We start from the raw sequence: 25,954 nt of genomic DNA, 5'->3' as shown, positions 1-25,954 counted from the left end.
AGATTAACATATTAGAACACATCATGTTTGGTTGCAACCTAAACAGATTAAAAATCCAGCACAAATCCTGTTAGGATGCAAATTAGATAGCAGGTTGGAACAGTTCAGAAACTCTAGCTATATGTCTATCATACATTTCTCTTTTGTGTCTTTGCTTAAATCCTGCTAACCACATGAGATTTCTACCTTTTTTCTCCCCTAGAAATTAATAAATGTCATTTTAGGAGAATTAATGGTTTGATTTAGTTAAATAGTACAGTGTTTGATTTCTTGCTGCTAATAAATATTCATTGTGGTTTCTGCATCTCATTAGCTGCCGTATGCGTCCACCAGCTATTTTGCCAATTAGCCGACTATTTGTTACTTTCTGGATGGGGGTTCCTCCTTAGCCTGGGGATGGATTTTCAAATGTCTTTATAATTAAGTCCACGGTGTTTGCCAGACATGCTAACCACCATTCTTGCATGTCAGCTGGTTCTTAATAGTCCCAAAATGTGGTTCTTGGCTTGTGATCACATTGAATTAATCGCCTGCTAAAGAGAACCTGTTTGACCTTTTCCACCCTTCCAGAAATATTACGGGCCAAAGGCGAATTTTTTCTATGGGAGGGGTGGAAAATCATAAGTCAAATATTCGACTAACACTAAAAATCCAAAACAAATTAAATATATACACAAACAGGTCACAGAACAACCGTGAAACCTTCCATCTGCCAAACATTATAAACAATACCAAAATGCACCTTCGGCTACATTTACTTTGGCGTAGTATCACTTTTCCTGCACTGTAGCGCAACGTGGTCGCCCATCATACATCATCCCTGCCCAGTCATTCCATCCGTCTCTGAGGCTCATATAAACAGGAACCACTCAGTTGTGTTGACAGTAGAAGAAGGGCTCTGTATATATCTGTCAGACTATAGTGCTCCACTCTGCCACCAATGTTTAAAATCTACCAGAAAAAGATGGACAAGCCAAGAAATAGGACCCAAATGACACTCATTTCCTGCAACATTACAACTCTTGACTATTTACAAATAACTCAATTTGATTCATCTGCATCAACATGGATACATAAACACACCGAATATACAGCTTGAAGCGTTGCATGAAAATAATCCATATACAGACACATCAAAAGAATGTACTCAAAGTGCCACACAAGTGCATCTCCATTCTGACCTACTTTAAAAGCTTTGTTTTATGAATGGGGCTAGTGATAGCCCGATGGTAGCTCACTCTCCATCTCTTTCACTCTATAACAGACACAAGCGGTAAGTAATATATACCATACACAGACACTAAAGTGAGCATCTGTGTGCCACATGTGGTGCGACTATTTTCACTCTCATCACATTATTTTCAAAGTTAAAATCTGCCCTCATGTGATTTACAACATGAGCAGTACGCTGTAAAATAAAGAGTTAACTTCACATAAGTTAAAGCTGAATCAAACATGCAATAACAGATATTTTGGCTACTTGAGTACAACGGAAACAAGCTTTTTTTTTTAAGCTACATTAGCATTCACTCAGAGTTATGTTTTTGGCCACTTGATGAATCCAATATTCACTCTACTTTTAACTCTGTTTTGGTCCCGACTTACTTCTGAGGGAAATAATGGTCTCTTTAGCAGCTAAGTGCTCCACTATGTTCACTAGATATTTGCCAACTTTGTCCGTCTTCTCTTCGGTGATGGGCAGGAAGGGTTCAGTGAGTTTTTATCTATTTTTAGGGCTTTTTTTTTGTTAGCTAACTGCAACGTGTCCTCCAGAAACCATTCAAGACATATGATGGCTGAGGATGAGATGGACAGAAAATAGATTGGAGGAAAAAAAAGCAAATCGGAGGTAATTCAACATCCCCAAACTAGAAGAAACACTGCAAAAAGGCAAAATGGATGGTTGAGAAAAGATGGATAAAAACTAGTCCTCTAATCACACAGCACTTAGTCATCCTTCATCTGTCTTTTCACTCCTGATGCATCTTTCTCCTATCATCCCCTTCCTCCCAAAAAATGATACAATCACTCCAATTATTATTTCAATCAGCTCTCGCCCCTCCTTTTTTTCCCTCTCCATTCATCATTCTCTCCCTCTCGGCGGGCCTCCTGCGAGAAGCACTCGTACGAACAGATTCGCTCTCAAAATGCACGTACGACCGATTTCAGAACATTCGCGGCATTCATCAATTTTCTCGTATTTATTCTGTTTACCATATTTTCATCATCATGGCTGCCAATTTACTGAAAGGTTTTTTGGATTGTGTAATTTTTATTGGCAGATTTTGGCATGGCAACTTCTACATTTCAGTAGTTACCAGGAAACTTCTCTCACTCAGACAGCTGCCTTCTGTCTCTCTGCAGTTTTCTGCCCAGCATCATCCTGTGCTGCAGCTGACAGTCTAACATCACCTGTAGACTATAATATTCTCTCGTCTAATATCTCATGTCAAAGCATTTATTTCTGTCACTGATGACACGTCAGCTGGATTCAATAGTTTCTAACTGTTTTGGGTCTCCTACTACTAACATTCCTACGTTTTTGTCCACTGATTTCTGAAAGCAGGATTTGAAAGCTGCGCAGTGTTTTTACTCTTTGGGAACTTTTTTGTGAATGAAACTCGCCCACAATTGGAGCCAAACACGGAGCCTTATATGGCAATTTTAGGGGCGTGGATAATGCTAATTATCACATCTCATGAACGCGCACCTCCTCGTGAACAGGTGGCTTTCATCAGGCTGAAATGAGCGATTTACGACAAGTGCAGGCAGTTAAGAGGTGTCTGATGAATCCGAGTTGGAACACTCATACAAGCAAACCTCACAGAAAAAAAAAAAAGTAAGAGAGTTTTAGGATAAAAATACGAAAACGTTCTTGCACGAGGCCCGTTTATCCCACACCCGCTCCCTCCCTTTCCTCTGTAGCTGCTTGTTTAGACTGGGCTGAGACAAATGGGAGAGAATGAATACGCCAGGAGCATGAAGGTCAAGGAGGGCTGAGTGTGAGGGACAGGGAGAGGAGAGGGGAGGAGGAGGGGTAACTTGAACTTGCCGTGACTGGCTTGTAAGGAAAATAAAACAGCGGCGATGGTGATGTGTTATGAATGGCAGTCATTATGAATGGTTTGCAGAGAGAAGAGCAGGCTGGGATGTTTGGAAAAAAACAGGAGGTGGGGTGGGGGCAGCAATGGGATGGCAAGAAGAAGAATAATGATATTGAAAGTTTCCCATAAAAAGGGGACTAAGAGAGGGGCAACCACAATACCCAGTCTGCCATGGTGGAGTAAAGGGTTCAGTATGCTTCAGTGTTGTGAAGCAAAAGTGTTTATAACTGTTCCAAATGCTCACAACTGGACACATCTGGCCAATCAATGGGCAAAGCAAGCATGACAGTCAGATTGGCAGTTTTGGAAAGTTACAAAAATTGTTGGACGCATCCCTACCAATTCTAGCATTGGAAAGGTGTTTGGGGAGGAGTATACCTGACAATGTTTGTGGATCAGACAAGCAAGAGTTCTCTTGACAAGAACTAAAAAAGCAAAACTTTGCCACCGTTTTGTGTTATTTTGCAATATACTGTTGTAAATAAGCTAGCCAGGAACCTTTTTTTTCTCCCTGAATTAATCTAAAGGTGCCAACCAGCTCCACAAACCAAATAGTTTTAGGTATTAGATTACAAATGGATATGTTTTGGTTGGAGCGTTCATTAGCATGCGGGTGAGCAGGGCCTGACAAGACAAGTAATAGAGAAACAGAGCCCTTCCCATTGTAGTTATGTGGAATTTGACAGAGATTCGAGTCTTGGTTTGTGTTTGACTTTGGTGGTTGAAGTGATGCTTTCATGCAGAGAACGGTGGTGATGGGTAAAACTAGCAGAAACTAATGGGATTTGACAATTGCATGATCTCACAAATATTATGGGGATTGGTTGAATTAGCATTCATTCTTGTGATCGATTTGCGAATTCCTGGGGGGAATTGCGTTTTGGACTGCCCCTGGGAAGGTTACCAGAAAGAAGGGAAAATGGTGAAATATTCCAGGAAATACAAGCCTGTATGTGTCACGAATGCATGTAATACAGCTTGATGTTTCTTCTCTGGAAGCAGACAGAACACATCGCTAAGCAAGCAATGGCAACAGAACAGGAAAACCAGCAGGGGAAAGTTGGCCTTTGCCCGATTTTTAGTCAGTTTAGTCCATTTTTTTTCGTAATCAAATGCAGGCTGACATGTGTGGTGCAGACACATGCGGGTTTTACATGGTTATAATCTGTAATGTACTTCTGCAATCTTGAGCTTCAATAAATGTAATGTGGGAGCGGTGAGAACCCGATCACACGGTTTTCCATTGCTCTTTCTAATATGATTTGTGTGGAGGATGTTGAGGTTACTTGTCTGTACTATTACAATATGAACAAATTTTCATTTGAGGTAATGTGAGGACAGAAACAAGGACAGAACTGATAAACCACAGCGACCGGGTGATAAAACCACATATTACCTGAATACAACTGCAGATTTCATAGTCAAACTAAGAGCATTTGATATCAGGCTATAAAACAAGCATTTTAAAATCAAAGGGAGGAAAAAAAAAAACCAGAGACAGAAAGGGAAGAAAGTGAGATTTTCATCTCAGATTAATTTTCTCTCCTTTTTAACATTTCAGAAGATGAAAAAAGATAATACAACTTGTTAATTAAAAATGGTTGCCATGGCAATTGCAGTTAAATTATTCACCATTTGGTGTATAAACTTTAAATGGTGTAAGCTGTGTGTGTCCATAATAAAAAAAATCTTTCTGCTTCATGTGCTGTGTATGCTTGTGTGTGTGTGTGTGTGTGTGTGTGTGTGTGTGTGTGTGTGTGTGTGTGTGTGTGTGTGTGTGTGTGTGACAAACCTGAGTTGAGGTCTCGTCCAGGGTTGAAAGCTCGGCTGTTGACGGTGGGTGAAAGTCTGTCACAGCAGATGGTCTTGGAGACGTTGGTATTGAAGTTTCCATCAAACCTAAACACACACAAACAGGCAACATTTGAGAATTTATAGAGCGTGTCCAACTCATTTGTTGGTGGAGCAGCTCTGGCTTTCCTCTCAGCTCTAACAGATTTACTACTCCGCTGCTTTATGTCCAATAAAACCTAACTCACAGGTTTGCACATACCTCTGACTTGCGGTAATGTTGACGTTAAAGCTATTGACATCAACGTGATGTATGTGAATTGTGATGGAATCTACGTGAAACCATGAAATTAATCAAATTACACAAAACATCTGTTGGAACTTTTACACATTGCTTGTTTCATTTGAGCTAAATTGTATCATTGGCTATATCATCTGTTGCCCAGGCCTCATATTAAAGTGGGAGTTATGGCTAGTGAATAATATTTTCCATGGAAAAACTGCTTGAATTCTGCTTTTCCCCCAACAAAGCTCATATCCAGTTCCCTGAATACATCTGAATGTGATTGTAAGAAGGGCTCGACGCTTAATTCAATAATTCAAATCATGTGTCACAGAGCCACAACTCAAACTGGCGGTCTCTCTGTCAAAATGGAAATATTTTATTCCCCTTGTGTTATTTTACACAGAACACCAAATGATATAATTATGCTGACAAAACAAAAGTAGCAGTAAAGTCACTGTGTGCCATTGAGCCATTGTGTTCCAGTGGTTATAGTGGTTAATAGAACAGATGGAAAATCTCATTTTGATTATTATGCTGATATTCTCTCTGGTTAACATCATACAAATGAAAAGACGATATTAAGGATGCTAACAGATAAGAGGGGTGTGAGTCAAAGAAAGCCATACATGTGATTAATGGAGCAGCATATCTTTATTTTTGACACAGTTTGATATACTCATGTGGTAATGCAGTTTAGAACAAGGACTATTTCAAAAACTGTGTTGTACGTGTCTTCAGGTTCTTATAAGAAAATCATAAATATGAAAGCATGTTAGCCTACTAACATTTGCTAATAAGCTAAGGTCGTTAGCTCTGCAGGTAGTTGGTCATAAACATTTAGGAGATAAAAGTGATGAGAACCAGGAAGCTATGATCAGTCTTGTAAATGTTTGAAGGAATTATTTTACACCAGCGAAGCCAAACAAATACAATCTCAGGCTGATTGAGAATCTAATTGTTTTCCCGCTCCTTTGTACTCAAGCTTATGTAGGTTATGTTAATGTTATTTTTATTTATTCAAAAATTTCATGCGCCACGGAATTGAAGTCTTTCACCAAACAGTTCATCCTGATCAACCGGGCTGAAAACAGCTGATTAATTGAAATGCAATTAAACAGCATAGTAAGGCAGACAATCATATGTGGGTCACAGCATCTGCAGTGAACACTCTCTAATCTATACCTCTTAAAAGGCCTTAAAGAAGTCAGAGAGAAAGAGAAAGAGGGAGCTAAAGAGACATGGACAGGAGGAGAGTTGCTTGCACTTGCTTGCTTCATAAGGTTGGCGCTGTGACTGGTCTCCACTAGAAGCACTGGTATAATTTAAATGTATTGTCCTTGAGCATATACACATACCCAAATGTGTTAAAGAGGTGTCAAAATAATGAGATGTGTGTTGCAATCAGCACATCTTAAACACTGCCGCCTTTCTACAAACATTCTCACACGTGACGGATCATTTTTCAGTATTTTGTTTAGTGTTAAGCAACAGTACAAGCAATGTTATTTCAAAATGTTCTATATGTGTGTGTGTTGATGGTAAAGCATGGAGTTCATATATCTGGAGTTAAGAGCTGACAAAAGAGGAGGTATGCAGAGGAGCCGCCTGCTCTGCACTGCACCAAGGCTGCAAGCTTTGATCCTTCCTTCACTCCAACCAGACTCCCCCCACTGGCTTAGCAAACGTACGGACACACATACACTACACACTGGTTGGCTCCCTCAGCTTGCAGACCTGGCACTGGCCCGGTTTGATTGACAGGTGCTGTGATGTGTAGGTTTCGTTTGAACTTCACTCATTTACTGTCCCATAAGGCCAAAGTCATTACTATTCTCCTTCAACCTATTTTGCATAGAAGGGGTGGGCAGGACGCTCAGCAAAATGTGTTCCAGATAAAAAATACATTTGCAGCCGCTTTGAATTCTACATCAAAAAAACACAAGAGAAACGAGAGAGAGAGAGAGAGGGAGAGAGAGAGAGACGGAGAGAGCAGGGAGGAGGGCTTCGATTCTGATCAGACATCTTAATGAGGGCAGACAAATCTGTTCTGCAAAAAGGGTGGACTCATCAGACACAAGCACAAACAAGCTGGATTTGATTTGCCAAATATAAAAATAATTGTGTTAGCCCAAACTCTTATTCATGAATGTTACAGGACCTCTGCACAATGCTTTAAATAATTCTTCCATTAGATATGCATATTAATAATGTATTGTAGGAATGCTTGCTTGATTACCATACCTCCTGAAAGGGGAATGTTCTCTATGCGGTAATTAGCAATAATCCTGAAGACACGTCAAGGGTTAGATAGCACCAGTAATGGACCTGTTATTGTCCATAAGAATCCCTTTAATTTATTGATGGGTTTTTTTTTTTTACATTTTCACTGAAACTAAACATTTTTCCCTGTTTTAACTCTGAATTATACTGAAATAAACAATGCATCAGTTCTAGAGACACTGGAGATAAAAACACAAAGTCATGTGTCATGAAGCACAGAGTGAAACAGGCCGACACTTCTAAATAAGGCTGCACCTGTCATGTTCAACAGTTACAAGCCATCCACTGTTTATAAAATCCATTATATTAAGCTGTACCCTGCTGCAGAAACCATATATATCTACAGAAGAGGCAATCATATGCCATTCAAACAACCTAGTGAGTACAATTACCTTGAAGAGGCTTGCCGCTGTGTGAGCTCCAACATCAAGAGTAATACCATTTCTAATGTGTTTGCAATCCCTCAGTGAATAGTAGCAGTAAAGCTGGAAACACACTAGCTGTAGAATCAAGAGTGCTTAAAGAAAGGCCTTTCTAGCTTTCACATTATCCAAACAGATTTGATTGTGGTATCAATATGCAGAATGGAGGGTGGAATCTTGTTTGGTGTCTAGCAGCTTTTGGGCATCTGGGGCTCTAAATGGTAAGTGCTCTCACACGAAGCGAGACACTGGAGAAAAAACTTCTGGTGGATTTTAAATGCATTAAACTGAGAGGTGCTTCTAATATGATGCCAACCTCATGTATGTTAATGGGGATGGACAAAGTTTCAGCAGCACCTTTTAAAATACTGCAATCCAGAACACCATCGCCATTAACTAGGCCTCAAAAATATTGGGACACATTGAGAACAAAAAAAATTGAGCTGGTAAACTTATTGTGTTTTACCATTGTTTTGGTTTCTTTTAACACAGAAAAAAAAATAGGGCCACACAATGTATCACTAAAAATCCACGTGAGAATGTTCAGTCCATTCATTGGTTAGTTGTGTCTGGGCCAGGAGCAAGAACATAAATACAGGAAAAAGGTCCTGAAAAAGGTCCTCAGCACTAGTCCAGGTTGACTCTCTGGCTAGCTGCTAACAACTGTTGAGCTTGCTCATTCACATCCCAGTATGCAAGCCGTTTAACTGAAACTTAAAGAGTACGCCTACTAGTTGGGTTGGATCGAGGTTGGATCCTGCTGCAAAAAAGTTATCTTGGTGTTTGGGAATGCACCAAGATAACCTCTTGAACTGGTCTCAATATGGTGGTTTTTTTCACATCTGAGAACGATTGCTGTGTTCAGATCTGCCCAAATGAATCATACCAAGAGGGAAAACGAACTGCAGTTCAACATAACTAAACAAGGCAGGTTTGAAAAACACCCTTATCACACCTACTAGGGAGAGTAAAGGAGGATAAACTAGGATCAATCTGGAGGTGTCATCAAGGATGGAGAGCAGAGTAGGCCAACGGAGCTAGTGCCCTGGGGCTTCTGACCAGATGGGGCTTCTGCCCTGCATGGCCAGAGGGTGAGGCCCCTTTTGGCATCACACCTCTGATGTGTGTAAGCACAATTAAAAAACTGTGAAGAAATAGGACAATGTGAAGTAAGGAATTCTGGTTTCTCTTCGTGGGTTGCAGACTGCATATGTGAGAACACAAGCATGATGGAATGACTGTTTTTTCTACTTGTCCACTAATCGGTCTTTAGAGCATTGGCGGACTAAGAATGTTTTACTCCATTACTTGTTTTTATGGGGAATGATGTAAATATTACTATTTTCTCATGACTCGCAATGATGTCATTTCAATGGCATCCCAATAATATTCACATTTAAGCTCTGGTTTCAGTAAGAAGTAGAATTGAGGAGGTCTTACTACATAACTGTGTTCATATGCTGAGGGACGGTAATATAGTGGAAATTGTTTACTGGAATAATTCTTTGGGTTAAACCCAGTAACTGATGCAGTGAATATTATTCAGACTGTGGACCTGACTTTTTACACATGTTGCATTGGAAAGTAAACCAAGCACTATTGTGTGGAAAAAATAAATATTATGTGCTTCTTTATATATAACCAATGAAATATGGGTTTGGTTGTATTGCTGAGTGGAAATACTGATATTGTATAAATCAAGTTTGAATGGGTCTAATAGCAGAAACAGACTAGGTAGTGGTGGGGACCTCCTAAGACACTGGGCCCGAAGACCTCCGCACTGCTTCATCGGCCTTTGATATCAACGGAGGAGGGGAGGAAGGAAAGAAAAAATTGGAAGGATCAGTGGGAAAGGAGTAGATCAAGAAGGGGAAACAGAGAGGATGTTGAGAATATTAAATAAACTAGTGTAGGAAAGGGAGTGAAAAGTTTAAGGGAGGCAAGGACAGAAGAACAAAGAGAAGGAGAGTGAGGGAGGAAAGAGGAAGAGGTTGACATTAACAGAGGCATGTGGAGAGGGAAAAAAAAAGTTCTGATAGTTGCCCAGCATTGACATCTGTTAAGGTCACTTAAACAAACCCCCTCCCAACCTGCCTGGTATTTTGCCATCTCCTTCTCTAATATGCAAATAGAGGTATCATCATCCTGCTGATTGAGCAACCAGATGATAAGCTTGATCTGAAGCTATCTCTGAGTAACTGCTCACTGGTGCCACATATACTCTTGATCTGGACTGTAAATCTGCCAATTGCTCAGATGGTGAGAATTCTTCTTTAGAAACATGAGCTCTGATTAGCTCTATGGTATCTTTCATCTTAATGTTTAATTTATGAGTGAAGATACTGCAAATTCCTGGAGCAATATCATCCTTCATATGATGTTCCTACATATTGTATGGCAATACTTTGATCACTAGAGTAAGATAGGAATGTGTTGTGTTCAGCAACAGGTTATTTTGGTTATTTTGTCAGTAGGGAACAAAGCAAAAACAAGGGTGCATAGTACTTAATAGATGAATAATAATATATTTTATTTATAGAGCACTATACAAGATACTCAAAGATGCTTTTAGCTGAGCAACCTGCATTTTATGCATTAAATATTATTTTCTGTGCTATGAGTAGAAGCCACTTTACACAGCCAACAAATCAACTGTCACAAAACTTAAACATTTTTCTAAAACCATATGAAAAAGAAATAGAAAGTGCTAAATATTTCTGTTATAAGCATAAGTTATATGCTTAAACACAAAACAGCTGGCATAGACAAGATCTTGATTCTATATATATATATGGATATACAGATTCTCCAACACAAGTATCTTATGTTGATGGTGTTGGAAAGTCAAATCTTGATTCATGAATATCTTTTAAATACAAGAAAGATTGCAAAAAGTGTTTCCTTACATCTTTTGGACACTGTAGTCAAGGTAGGACTTTGGTATGCATTTTTTGTGAATACAGGTGCTATTTGTAAGCCAAGGGTAAAACACCAAGCTTTACACAGAGGTAAAGAGGTTTATCATACTGTCAGTTAAACACTGACATGTGCATGCCTGCAGGCAGCTGGGAAAGGCCCTGTCATCTTTAGGGACACATTTTCTTTCTTTCTTTCTTTTGTCCGAGGCAACCATAATGGTCACACATTCTGATTTTGGTTTCTACAATTTCTATTTTGGAGATACAGTTGTTTGCTTGTGTCTACACCAGACTGTTCAGGATCACATGAGTAGCATTTTCCTTGCACTGTCAGTTTAAAGCTTATCTCTAAATCTACTGATGAAATGAAACCACTAAGTGCCGCCTGGGCTGCTTCCAAGCACACTTCTCACTTTTACAACTGCAGATCAGTGAAACTGTTGAAATGAGGACCTGGAGATCACATGTTAAAAATATAAACATATGGACACTCATGCACACACACACTAACTGTACAAGACACATTCATTTGCTATTTTCAGGTACAGGCTGTCGTTGAGACCCAGCAGTGATTAAAGCATACCACCGGGTGCTAAGCACTGCCCTCGGTGGCCTTCCTGCGAAATTATAGCCTGCTAGCTTGACGGCTAACAGACATGGACACCCTGTGAACCACCTGATCCCCTCTAAACTGGATGACCTGACCGAGACCCCAAGAAGCAGCTGATGTCTGAGCCTGATGAAGGACACTCTGAACTATACTACAGAGAGTTTAAGTCCTACCCGGATTCTGGGCTAGCTCCTGTTCAATCAACTGCATTGCACATACCATAGATGTTTACTTGCCAACATGAATCGGTAGTTTTCTTTGTTTCTATATTCTAAGGTAAATAGGTAAAGTAACAGTGTGACTGTTTAGGAAATATGCTTTCACTGTCTTGCTGAGAATTAGATGAGAAGATGATACCACTCTCATGAGAACTGAATTTGGAGCTGGAGCCAGGGGGGGATTAGCTTAGCTCAGCATAAAGACTGGAAGCAGGCAGAAAAGGTTTCATAAAGGTGCAGTGACTTTCTGGAGTCTCTGCCGGTTGTCTTACACTTGGCGAATGTACGCCAAGAATTAGAGGTGTTGGTATACATGTTTTTGAACTTCGGACAGAGCAAGGCTAGCGTTTTCCTCCTGCTTAATGTCTTTATGCTAAGCAAAGCTAATTGCTTTGCTCTGGCACCACCGACAACAGAGTAGCATCAATCTTCTCTTCCAACTCTTGGCATAAAATGAATCAGCATATGGGAAACTTTTTTTAAAAATTTTTGTTAAAATTCAACAAATACAGCCACTATGAGTCTTTAAATACAATATTAAATAAAAAATAGAAAAGATGCTTTAGCTAGATTCCCTCAAGCAGAGTGTTCAGGAAGGGAGAGTAAAATTATTCTACTCGTTCCTAAAGTATCTCACGATCCTGCATAAACCCCCCAAAAATGAAAGCGAGGAAGGTATGTGCCTTTTTCCATCCCTGAGGAAGATCCTTTGAAGTTCAGGGATCTATCAGACTCAGTTTTGGTATGTCCAACCCCCCCTCCAAAACCCATACGACTCCTCCTGCATCATTCCATCCTTTCTATCCGGGTCTTATATAATCTTTTTGCAGCAAATTTTTTGTCTTGACTGTCTCTCAGAGCCGTAAATCCATGGCTTTAGACTGCACATGTCGAGACATAAATACAGCGCGTTTACATGTGAACAAGTGTTGCATGTATGTTTGGCTACAGGTGGCCAGTGGCCCTGAGCCAGGCGGCCTCCCCTCTGCAGGACTGAGGGAAAGACAGGTGACCTTGCAGCCTGTGAAGTCTGCAGTGCAGAAACTTCAGAGAGTAATAACTGGTTGCATCGGCTGATAAAGGGTGAGGGAGATAGGCAGAAATGGAGAGAGAGAGAGAGGGATGAAGGGTAGAGACAGCTGCTGCTCTGTAGATTAAACTGAAAGCAGCTCTCCCCCTCTTTCTCTGAGCTTTGCTTTGAACTGTTTTTGCCTGCTGGAATTGGTGATTGGCTGAAAAGCTGGGTCTACATTGTAGGCTGGGGCAATTTTAAACTCTCTCAGCACCATACTTAAAATCTGACATATTCAGTCTCACACCCAGTTTGATGGAAACAGACTAACACTTGTCATGTCGGAACCCTTTTCACAAAGCCCCATTGCTTATTTTGGTGCCCAAACTATTTTTTAAGAAACACAATGAAGACTAATCCTTTTCTGACAGTGCTATTAACCGTATACTGAAATTGAAATTTGTGTCATTTTGTCATTAAAGGGGATATATTATGCACATTTAAAGGTCTATATTTTTATTCTGGGGCTCTGCTGGAATATATTTGCATGATTCACAGTTCAAAAAACTCCTTATTTATCTTACACTGGCCCTTTACGCAGCCCCTCAGTTCAGCCTCTGTCTGAAACAGGCCATTTTAGCTCCTGTCTCTTTAAGCCCCCCCTCCCTATTCTGATTGGCCAGCTCTTGGAAGCTGCCCCTCGGCAGACATCGGCAGGCTGTGGAGGCTACATCAACAAAATATGCAACAAACTATTGTAGTAGGATTTCGCTACTTTTTCCTTGTTCTTTACTTCTCGAATACATCCATACATATTTGAGCCGGAGTCCAATCTGAAATATGAGAGTGGACAATATAAACAACACATGGAAAAACCCCTAGCAACCAAGGCTACGGAACAGACAGCCTTTAATGGGCATGTGTGACTATCTGATGTCAACTTGTCTGCAAGATAGAAAAAAAGGTTGCAAATGAAGTGTTCAGAGTAGGCTGACGTCCTTTCTTTTGACTTGGAGGCAGCATTTCTATACATTAACCTCAAGTTTTGGAACTTTGATCATGTTTAGTATAGACATCTGACATCTTAACAGTAGATAAATAACAGAAAACCAGAAAATCATAATATGTCCCCTTTAATAACAATGGAGTTTTTGTTGCAAAATGATTTGAAGTTTTGAAATGCTGAAGGAGGCACTTCCAATACAGCAATGAAATCTCCAGCCTTTTAAAAAAAAACTTCATTACCCAAGAGTCCCCATATCTCACTGCCTTCCTGGGCCTCCAAGTACCATAAAACTTTTTATTGTCAAGGTACACTGCAGAAAAACAACAACTGGTACATCTACTGACTGCCTGAAAAGGTTCTGAAACGAGGGCTGCCAAGTATCAGAGAGTGCCAGTACTCCTCAAGGCTGTAAATGATGTGTTTTATACATGGCTATTACTAATCTAAAACATGTTTAAACAAGGGGAGTGATGGGGATTTGTGTGTGTGTGTGTGTGTGTGTGTGTGTGTGTGTGTGTGTGTGTGTGTGTGTGTGTGTGTGTGTGCAGTCGGAGCATGAAGTAATGTATAGAAAGCTGTGTGCAGGTGCTAACAGTGGGAGGTAGGTTTACAGAGAATGAACCTCCTGCAGAGATTTTTGAGTGAGTGAAAGAGTATACAGCGTATGAGAGAGGAAGAAAAGTCTGTCTTTGTGTGTGTGTGTGTGTGTGTGTTAAAGAGAGGGTTACTCACTCCATCATAGATGCTGGTATGGAGCAGCAGTCCTGTATTGCTGTGAGTGGAGAGGTGAGGTGGGCGGTGTATGACGCCTCCACTACTTGTTTGTTCCTGGTCACCACATCCAGGTAGCGGTTGAACTTCTCCCGAATCTTCTTGGCCAACTACACAAAGGAAAAGTAGAAAATGTTAAGATAATTACTAGTGTAGTATCTCATTAAAAGGATGGGTTCACAATTTTTCTGTCATAAAACAATAGTCAGGTGTCCAAATTAACACGTTTTTCTTGCTGTAATCATTCCTCCTGTTCATACCGACCATTAGAAGATACCTTCATAATGCACCTTCACCGTAAGTGATGGAGGACAAAATCCACAGCTCTCCATCTGCGCAAAAATATATTCAAAAGTTTATTTGAAGATAAAACGAGGCTCCGAATCAAGTCAGTATCTTTCAAAGTGACTGTCTTTTTAGTGCCAAATTCCCTCTTTTTGTTCCAATCCTTTTTGTTCCAATGCAGCTGAACAGGAAAACACTGTCCATCGGGACAAGAAGAGGGAATTTTTTTTACTAAAAAGACTATCTGTGGAAGATATCCACTCTGTGTGACTAACTCAGACAGCTGAAGCTTCATATTATCTTGAGGTAAACTTTTGAATACATTTTTGCTCAATCCGAGGGCTGTAGATTCTGTCCCCCATCATTTACATTGAAACGCATTTGGAGGGGATCTTCTGATGGTCAGTATGAACAAGATGAATGACTACAGCAAGCAAAACCTCTTTCAGTGTTCATTTGGTAAACTGACTATCGTTTTAAGAAAAATTATGAACCTGTCCTTTAAGGCTCTACACATGTATGCACATACACGGGCAGATCTGTACTGATACTTTAGTAAGTCTGCTTAGACACAACTCATTTGGTGTTAACACCTCTTAAAAAGCAATGGTTGCAAAGTTTGTTGCTACATTAATAGTACATGTTGGTGGGAATGATCTGACCCTGGAGAATACCAGAAGTCCACACCACCCTTGCAACTTCAATGTGTTTCTGCAGCAAAATATTACAGTCAAGGGGGATCAATTTTTAATCAAATCAAAGTCAAAACACTCACACAATGGCGTTTACAGAAATGTTATAGTATTTTAACTGTGTATTTGGTGGCATTTCTACATGTCATAACAGTTTGGCTTCAAGCATTTTCATTCATTCACCCTTATTCCTTACTTCCTCTCAATGTTAACTTATTACAGTGGGTTTCATGCATGTAACTACAGCTGAATATTATATTATAAGCTTTTTCTGTCTTTCTCTCCCATTGTACTGTATCTTATTTGCTGCTTACTCAATGTGTTTCCATTTTTCTCTCATTATTTTCCTTTTTTCCATAAATCTCATGTTTTTTCGTCCACTTCACAAATGTGTCTCTTTCCATCTTTTTGCTGCTTTGTTATCAAACAAACAAGCTTCCTTTCATTGTGACTTATCCTTTCCTCTCTGTCCTCAATTTTTGATTATAAACTGCACGATTGAATTTAGAATATAAACTGTGCTATTGAATACAAACCGACTTCTAAATTTAGCCCCCTTTCAGCAACAATCTTATCATATCAATCATATCTTAAAGGCAGCGCTGTACTTTCAATGTCCCCAGGTTGCCATAAACTTGACATTACAAACATCAACCTCCATCATTATAATTTTACCCACGTATTTGCGATTTCTCAGTTTAGCAAGAATATGGCAACTCTGGTACATTGATACTCAGACAAGTGTCAACATAAACTGTGACAATGACTCATCAGTGCTAATGTGTCCACACAGTCAGTCAGCTCTGTGTGAATATCTACATCAGCATCCGTTCATACACACAATTTAATATTCACGAATGAAGCTGAGCAACATCAAAGATGCCCAGAACTCAAGCTGCTCTGTAAGTGAGAAAATCCATCACTGTTCAAAGCGGAGCAGAATGATGGATGTCTGAGGCTCAAGAACACAAACCTCTCTTCACTTCCACACAGCACGCCCTTTATCATTTAATGAGAAAATCCACCCTAAAATACAACATAGTATGGAGCCAAGCACAACTAATGAGCTGAGGCATTGTTGATATCCGTGGTTAAGAACTACCACAATCAAACTGTTTTTTCTGTTCTAACATCTCAGCTCTTATATTAACACACTCCATTCTACCACTTGTTCTCTCATTGATGTATACAACAGTACTATTTGTAAGTACGCTGCACAATCCACATTTTAAATATACTATCAACTATTGGTCATTATCATGAACTGAACTGTTTCTCTGCATTCATTTCATTTAAAAAGATTGAATTCTTGGTGTGTATTTTCTCCTTTAAAAAAAGGCATGAAAACCAGGAAGCAGGAAGGAGAAAATTGTGTTTCTAAGCAAAGGAAAAACAGCTAATTCAATCACTGTTCACTCGGGCCCTTAAAGCAGGCCCCTGGACATGCATACATTATACTCTCCCTCTCTTTCTCTGAAGGACAAGGTTCTGGTTGAACACACACACACACACACACACACACACACACACACATATACATCACAGTGCTCTTTTAAAATGGGGTTCCAGCTCCTTTGGGGGAAACTAATAACCAGCGCCGCAGCAGCCTCCAGGGGGACATTAATAACCAGCAACACCAGCAGCTCTTCACAACAGGTTCCACCTCTTGCTTTCTTTTTTGCCTAAATGTGATGTGAAATTGTGAGGGAGTCACATCCATTTAAGATGAATAATCACTTGTAGGTAATCTGTTACAGATTATCCTCTTAACTTGAAAGCTGTCACATGATCCACTGGATTACTCAGAATCTGTTGAGGAACTAATTGCTCACAGTTACTTTTGGATTACCTTTTCATCTAAAATCTGTGAAATATTTAAGAACTGTGAATGATGTGTTGAACAGAGCTGTTATATTTTGAGACATTTATGTGTTTCACTTGAGGCTAAACTAACAAATTAAACTTAGTTCTGAAGTATGAAAAATGAAACAGACAATCTGACATTAACACCCACATGCAGCATTGGGCTAAGTGTGCATATTTGTGCACTTTTTGTATATACAACTGAGTGCAACAACATGATTGCCTTTAAGGAAGTGTGCACCATCACTCCCATGTGTACGTCCCGCTTTATGACAGGAGGCCTTTTACCTGCCGTAGGAGCTGTTGCGTTTTTTGTGCACACATATACATTTTCAATGGAGATGCTCAAAACTGAAACTATGCCATCATGTCGCCCATTCATCGCAACACGCCTGTTTTTTTCAGGCACGTCCACAGTGCACAGAGATGGAAAAATCTCAACTTTTTCAAATGCAGCAGGTCATGTGACAAGAATGAACCAATCAGCTCCGAAGGACTCGCTTCATCCGTTCCGTCCAAGGACGTCACAACATCTGGTTGAAAGGTCAGCCAATGCCGGTTGCCAACCGCTGTTAAAAACCAAAAAGGACGGCAGGCGCAACAGCAGCTGGCGTTTTCCACGTGTTTTAGACACAACATCTGAATGGCCCCTTATGTGGCCATACCGCCTGGAGACGTGCTGGGACGACACTTCATGTGAACTAGTTTGTTTCAAGCATACCGCAGCCTGACACATGGTGAGGGAGCTGTGTTGTGGCTACAGACTGGCAAGTTGCAAAGTTAAGGATTTTTGTTATTTAAGAAAATTCTGCACATGACATAAAAGTTAGTTAGTTACACTTAACTTTAAACGATGTTGTTTTATTTGTTTGGCAGGTACCTTGAATGTACTATTATTCCTTAATTGTGACTTACGACCACAGTGGCCTCTGTCCAGCAAAGGGTACATAGGCTTGCTTCAAAGTTTTTTGGGTATAAACCAAAAAAATGTTACGACATTTGAAAAAAAAAAAAAAAATCACACTCAGGCTTGTAGCACAATCAAGTTTTAGAGATACCTAAAGAATGATTAGAGGGAAAAGCATGTGCCTGAGCTGAAACTAGAGTTGCATTAAAGGGTCTGAATACAAAAAAACCCCCCAAAAAAAGATGTGCACTGACACAATAACACAAAAAAGTATAGAAAAACTGAATTGTTCTGAATGCTTTCCAAAGCCATTGTTGGTTATCTACTCAGCTGTGTTCAATATATAAAAAGGCTTATTTCCACAGTAACTGGACACCCTTTGTTCACATCCCATAATTACCGGTGCCTGCAAAAGGGCTACGATTCAAACCAGGAACAGGGAAATGTACCGCGACCCACTGACCGCTTGTACACCTAATCAGCCGGCCGCTATTCCTATTAGGGGTTTAACAGGGGCCTGAGGCACAACCCACAATTACTCCTACTCTACCACAAAGAACACACACACACACACACACACACACACACACACACTCAACATATGCGCTCTCATACAAGAACATAAAGTTAAACACACAAACGCCCCCACACACAGTACTGTCCATGCATGGCAGCATGGCAATTAGCTGCAGTGGATTTCGTATTAAAAAAGGGGAAAATGGGCCAGTGTTCAGCTGAGGAGTGTTTCCATAGCTGGGGGGGGGGGGGGGCAAGAGACAGAGGGGGGGAAAGTAAGACTTGACTTTTAACAGAGTGACTTAAGAGAAACCAGAAACTTCTGCATGTCCAAGTTAAAGCAAAGGTTATACAGTCTGCCACAGTGCAGCTAAAGCCACCCGATTCCAACCTGCGCTCTACAGACGAACCACATTCTCTCCAAAACACAGGCATCCTCTCTCCTCACCCTGACTTATCCAATCAGCTTATAGAGTATGTGCAGCGCCCAGTGGGGTTGGTTCAGCCACAGATTGGAGTGGGTACAACGGGTGCACCCGGGTGAAGTCTCATGTTGAAGTTTTGAGGTTTGCCAGCCAGCCTTCAACCACATTCACTGGCAGCAGTGTTTATGGTGAGACCGACTCTTACTTTAGAGTGTAGGGTTGAGGTTAATATAAGGATGAGTATAAGAGAGGGACACATGCTGAGTTCTGCAAGACTGAGAAACTCGGAGTATGCAGTTGACGGGCACAGTAGAAATTTGACTGTACATGCAGTGCTTTCCCCTGGATACACTGATTACTTTATTCAATTTGTAAGCTTCCAGCAGGCTGAGAACTGGACTGGACACTCAATTAGAGAGGCAAATACCACTGAGACCTTTAAATCAAGACTAGAAAACCAGCTCATTTCACTCGCCTACAGTTAAATAACTTTTTACTTTCCTTGGTGTTGGTTTCTGTTCCGTCTTGGATTTTTAATTTTATTTTATTGTACTGTTCATGTGTTACATCTATGTATCTGTAATGTGTACTACCTTCTTGTAAAGTGTACTGAGACTTATGTGATTTTGTGTACTACCTTCTTGTAAAGTGTACTGAGACTTATGTGATTTTGTGTACTACCTTCTTGTAAAGTGTACTGAGACTTATGTGATTTTGTGTACTACCTTCTTGTAAAGTGTACTGAGACTTATGTGATTTTGTGTACTACCTTCTTGTAAAGTGTACTGAGACTTACGTGATTTTACACTTTATATAAACTTACTCATATGTTGCTTCCAGTGATGGTCAAAAGGTTTGTGTGTGTGTAATGAAATCATAGAACTGTCATGGAAAGCACCACTTAAAAACATTGTAATAACACCAATATTAGAGGAATTCAGCAGTTTGGAAAAAGTTGTATTTCCAGACATTAAAATATTTTTTGGAAGCTACTAAAAATATGGCACACAATGACATGAATTATTACAGGTAAACACCACAGATTGTTTATTTGATATCAAGCTGAGGCTGTGGGTAGTTTTATATCAATATGTTAACAAGAAAAACTGAAATGTATTTTAGATTTATACAGCGAGATCAGAAATCACATAATAACTGCACTGCTGTGTTCAAAGTATCAGTGGTGTTATTATCTATAATTGACATCCTCACTTTAGGAGCAAATGTAATGAACTGAAAAACTGTTGAACAAAACATGCCAGAATTGTAGACCTGATCATTTTTGACTATAATAGAACCATTTTGACTTGTCCTTTTCCTTCCATTGCTTAAATGTCACCTTGTGAAAAGTGTGTATCTGCTTGGCCTGTGACTGACAGCCACAACTCTAATACACAAAGCCAGAGAGTGGTGACCTGCAGTACGGCTGTAACACTGTAACACCAAGTTTATATTAACTTGCTGTGTGTTTTAAGTATTGTTCAAACATTTGTTTAAACTTTATAGAAGTGAATAGCTGTTGAAGTGTGCATATACTGCTTAAGTGAGCATGTACATGTGTGTTACACTTCAGTATCCAATGAGTTATATTATATCTCACAAATAGTTATGGATAGTCCTTTCTTCCAAGTTTTATGGTACACTAAGAGACTGATTTGTACTTTTCTCCTGCACTTTATTATGTTTATCTTAAAGACGACCAGGTGTTCACGAGCCAGAAAGCTCGCGCCGGATCATTTCTCCCATCATGCCTCATGTGAGCTGAGATCCCTGCAGCTGGCGAAGGATAAGCGGGTATAGATAATGGATGGAACTTTTTAAAAACAAAGCATTAAAGCTTTAATATTCCCTCTTCTGTGATTTGGGGAACTTTGATAACATGTTAAACCAAGTCACAATACCAGGTACCAACAATCTTGTTAAGAATGTTAATATGATTGAAATGATATGTATATATGAAGTACAGTATGATACGTTGAGCACTAAAAAGAACAGATCATGTATCATTTCTCAAGGCCAATGACCTAAAAGTAAAGGCCTGAGTTTGGGAACTTCACATTATATTATATAGGTTTAAATAATAATAACTTGATAGTAGAGACTTGATCTATTGGTGGATCTGTTCATTGACTGTAGTAGCTATATAAAGCCGGATACATTTTATTGAAACCTATAATGTTCCACTTCTGCTTTGTTAACATAATGGAACCAACTACTAATGCACAGTGTTGTGCATAAAACATATGTAGCAGCCAGCAGTTTTAATTCATGATATCCACTTTTGCATATGTCGACCAGCAAAAACAAGTAGAATACACTCAACGAGCAGACAGGAACAGACTCAAAGTCAGAGACAGAGAGAGGGAGGGCCTGTGTCATTAGAGAGGGACAGATGTCTGTGTGTCTGAATAATGAATTTCCAGAAGAGAAACTCATCTGAGATGCCAGAGGCTCGTCTCTCTAACTCTTTGCCCTCTCTCCTTCCGCAGATCCACTTCTAATTGAGTCTTGCTTTGGCTCAGGGACGCAGCCCCTCTGCCCAGAACGAACAAGCGAGCCAACTATCTCAGGGCTGTCATCTGAATTAGCTGCCCGCCTGCCTCGGGAACATTATGGATTGAATGTATGGGCACTCTAGCAATTTTCTATATTTTTCTTATTGTCAACAAATCTCATGTGCAGAGCCAAACCAACAATTTGATCCTTCTTACAAGTATTCTAGGTGTATCCAAAGCCTGATATATTTCATTCCTCTGTGCCGTAGACTTCTGCTGTTGTCCAACAACTATTAAAAACACATCAGTGAGCCACACTGTTGCACTAGGTGACATGTTCCTTCATCACAAAGAGTTCTGGGCATGCTGGTTTGTTTAGAAACGGTTCCAAAGGGATTTGTTGACAGTAACAAAAAAAATATGGAGAATTGCCAGCCTTATCCTTGAGTTCAGACTGAAAACAGCCCTGCGTTAAAGCAGTACAAGAGGCTGCGGCGGCGGTGGTGGGGGCGTGTTGTTTAAGGTACAGGTGAGACAAGGAAATACGATCCAGGAAGTGGAGCTCGAGCTACAGATTCACGCATTTCAGTGCTTATCAGAAGCGAAAACACTGCAGCAGTTTGGAACAGAAAGGATTTTACAACTGTGGAAAGTTTTCACAGCGGCAACGGTTTTATCTTTCATCGTGACGATCGCGAACGGTCAAATACGACGTTCGCATTACAAAATAATCCACCAGGAATGTGCGCTTGCATGCACGTGATTGGCCAATGCAGTGCCTCGCTGGATGACGTTGGGTTGCGTTGCAGCAAAAGTTGAGTCTGGGTGAACTTTTTGCTGGGCCACCTGTGGGGGCACCCCTGCTGCATAACCACACTGCCCCCCCATTCAAATGAATGAGAGGTCTGCATCTACAACATTTAGAGTTGTGTGTATACCATTTTTGTTCAAGTTAGTTAAAAAAAAAAGCCTGTTGAAAAGAAGAAAAAGCAACGCTGCAAGGCCAATCCGAGCTGCTTCTGGAATAGTCAATACCTGCGAGGTGAGAGATACTATACACGCACTGACACAGATGGATACACTGGTGCACGCACACACACACACACACAAACACGGTCACAGGAGAAATGCAAACAAAAATCAACCTGTCTGTTCTTGCTGGTGGCTGTTTACCAGTCTGGTGTTTACTGTCACTCTTCCAAGATCCCTGATGCATGAGTCCTAACACACACACACACACACACACACCATGCCTACACACAATTATGTTTGGATACACTGGACACCAGATATTCTGTGCGTAGTCTTTTCCAATCTCGGACCAACTGGCACTCATAAACTTTCGCTGGTGGATTCAGGGTCATTCTAAACAAAGCGGCCCTGCTGCTCTGTTCATTTCCAAGGAGATGCCATTCTATCCTTCAAGCCATCTTATTCTGTCTGACTGCAGCTCTGCGCTCATATTGTGAGCAGAGGGAGAAAGAGAGAGAGAGAGAGAGAGAGAGAGAGCACAGACGAGTAGAAAAACAGACAGAGAACTTCAAAGCCAATGAGACAGCAGCCATAGAATTTTAATAAACCCCCCCCCCTCTCTCTCTCTTCCTCTGATGGCTAGTGTGTGTACATGTGTGTGTGTGTGTGTGTGTATTCATTGCTGCTGAATTGAACTCTACACAAGACCACAAACAGACACCATCCATGCCATATGCATGCACAAACAGGCACGTACACACGCTCACACACACACACACACACACACACACACACACACACACACACACACACAGAGGAAAGGAGAAGCCTTTGTTACTCACCTGCTGCACTTCTGTCTCTCCGTTTGATGTCTTCTCGGTGTACACAAACGAGTTGAAAATCCTCTGCGGAGAGACAGAGAGGGAACGAAGCAGAGAGACAGAGAGGTTAGATCAGGAGGAATGTCGAATATTCGGATCCAATAACTAAAAAGCATCACCTGAGGAGGAGTATTGGCAGACTCCCTCTATAGAGACAGATTTTGGTGTCAGGTGTTGTCGAGCAGAGATTATTAACACGTAGGAATTACATCAACGTCTGGAAAAGTCTTTCAAATTTGCGAAAAGATGGTCAGGGATCTGCAAACTAATGCGTTATGATAACTTCTTGAATAGTTCAACCGCTCACACCTTGTCATGTACAGCGCCATGACGGCTCTACCTCACGTTTGTAAAGAATGAAGTCAAACCAAGACCATTTGTGGCAACGAGCCATTCATGCTAATTAAGCCTACCAGCTATAATGAAGCAGCCATCAGGGCTGAGTATTAAACTTTGAGTGTAGACCAAATTGTGTCCACTGCAATCAGAATGGAAAAAAATACCAAAAGATGGCACCTAATGCTTGGTGAGATTCTCAGTCTTTTGATTGATGATTTACATGAACATTTTTGTCAGTTTTACACTGTATTTTACTGAGCTTTTAATTTAGGGTTCCTACTATGGGTTTTTGTGTTTAGAGCCATTAACACTTTTGTTTCTGGGAAGTATGGTTTATTTTGTTTCATGGAAAAAAACGATTTTATATTTACTCTCACCAAATAAAGGGTTCAAAAGAGTGTCATTTTTTACAGATTCCACCACAATACCACAAAATACTTTCAGCACCCATGGTGAGAAATTTTAAATGACACCCTGCCCTGGTTGCTACAAAGCCAAAATATATACAAATATAATTAGCAACAGACTTCTTCAAACTGTAACTTTGCCCATCCCACTTGATCAGTTCCTGCCAGGGTAGTTCAATCTGGCACAGACACCAGCTATTTTGATGAGTTGAGGAAATGATGGTGCCGCCCTTGTTTGCACAATCTGCATTTATATTTGCCCTTGATAGCTCGTTGTGAAAGTGTTTTATATATATATATATATATATATATATATATGTACAGACATAACAGTTAACTGTCCATCGCTTCTTTGTTCAACTTAAATGAAGGGTACATGATTGGCTTGAGACAGACATTATCAGTTTTAGTATGAAAGCGCAATTCGGATAAAATGATAGTTCACACCAAAGTGGATGTCATATAAGCGCAACATCCTTGGTTTTTATTTCTCTCTCGTCCTATGTTCATGTGCTCAATGTTAGGGGTTAACTTTTAGATTCAGAGAACTTCCAATATCGTACTGCAGGGAAAATATAATCTTCCCTGTTGAATAAAACTGGACAACTTAATGCAAAATACACTAGCAGCAAAAAGTTATAAAAAAGTTAATAGCCATTTCTAATAAGATATTTTGATTTGTTCGGCTACATTCCATTCAGGTGTCTCAGTGTCAGGGCCTCGCTATACTTGTAACTGACTTGCTGGCACATCTAAATGGGACGAAGGCATCATTAATGTCATTAGTTACAACTGTGTTTCTCCTCCGAGTCGACATGCGGTGAGACAGTTCTGTTAAGCTAGAAATATATAATCATCATAACAGAGCAGACTGGATATAAACTAAATGACTGATTGCTATTTTCAGCTTCCCAGTGTTGTGGGTGGTGTTGTTTTGACAATGCCTGACATAATATTGTGTAATTAACAACATCCAAACCCACTGCATGGAGTTAGCTGGAAAATGCTCCAAATTAGCGTCTTGATTTTAGATGCAAAGTGAAGACCTGTCTCTGCTCCGACAGGTGCATCTGGAGCATTTTTATATTACAAATCCATAGAGAAAGATAAACCTGATTACCTGCCAAAAACAACCAATAGACCCAGACTGTACAGCCCTGTCATTTAAAAAAAAAAAGGTTTCTAGGTTGGCGAGGAATATGAATCACCTGTCTAAACCTGGTGGATAGTCATAACACAAATGGGGATTTTCATGAGCGTGAATCACAAGGTGATGTTAAATTTCCCCGTTCACCTTCCAGGCTAAAACATTCTAATAGACTTTGATTTATATTGTTAACTGAATGGGAAGCAGAGCGGCGCATTAAGGCATGGAGAAAATGAGTCCTGGTGTGACCTCAGCCTTAACACGTGCTCCGAGAGCCGCAGAAAAACATTTCAAGGGCTGTTTAAATATAGACCTTTTGACACACACACACACACACACACATACGCACTTATAGAGATCGTCTCCTGATCTCCATCAACAAACATTCTCTTTCTCTTTCTTGTGTTACTTTACACGCACACACTTCCCAACACACATGCCAGCGATGTGCGGTAGCTGCAAACAGAGGAAAACTAATATTTGTTTGTGTAGAGGCAGCAGGTAGGCAGGTGTTCCACTGTAAGCTGCTCCACTGCACACAAAGCCTTAAATTGCCTCATTCCACACTGCAACCATTTCCTGCCGCCTGTCCACACCTTTTGTTAGA

At 40.3% G+C, this 25,954-nt stretch overlaps 1 protein-coding gene across 1 annotated transcript in view; it reads right to left on the bottom strand.

Moving 5' to 3' along the window:
• Positions 1-25,954, bottom strand: part of cachd1 (cache domain containing 1) — a 92,645-nt gene that overhangs the window by 34,155 nt on the left and 32,536 nt on the right. The window contains exons 2-4 of the mRNA XM_044361645.1: positions 23,416-23,478; positions 14,380-14,528; positions 4,897-5,003 (exon numbers count right to left, since the gene is read on the bottom strand). Coding sequence (XP_044217580.1) covers positions 4,897-5,003; positions 14,380-14,528; positions 23,416-23,478 — 319 coding nt within the window. The remainder of the gene's footprint in view (positions 1-4,896; positions 5,004-14,379; positions 14,529-23,415; positions 23,479-25,954) is intronic.

The sequence above is a fragment of the Thunnus albacares genome, chromosome 9 (genome assembly GCF_914725855.1).
Source record: "Thunnus albacares chromosome 9, fThuAlb1.1, whole genome shotgun sequence".
NCBI lineage: Eukaryota > Metazoa > Chordata > Actinopteri > Scombriformes > Scombridae > Thunnus > Thunnus albacares.
This window is presented reverse-complemented; position numbering and strand designations above follow the sequence as displayed.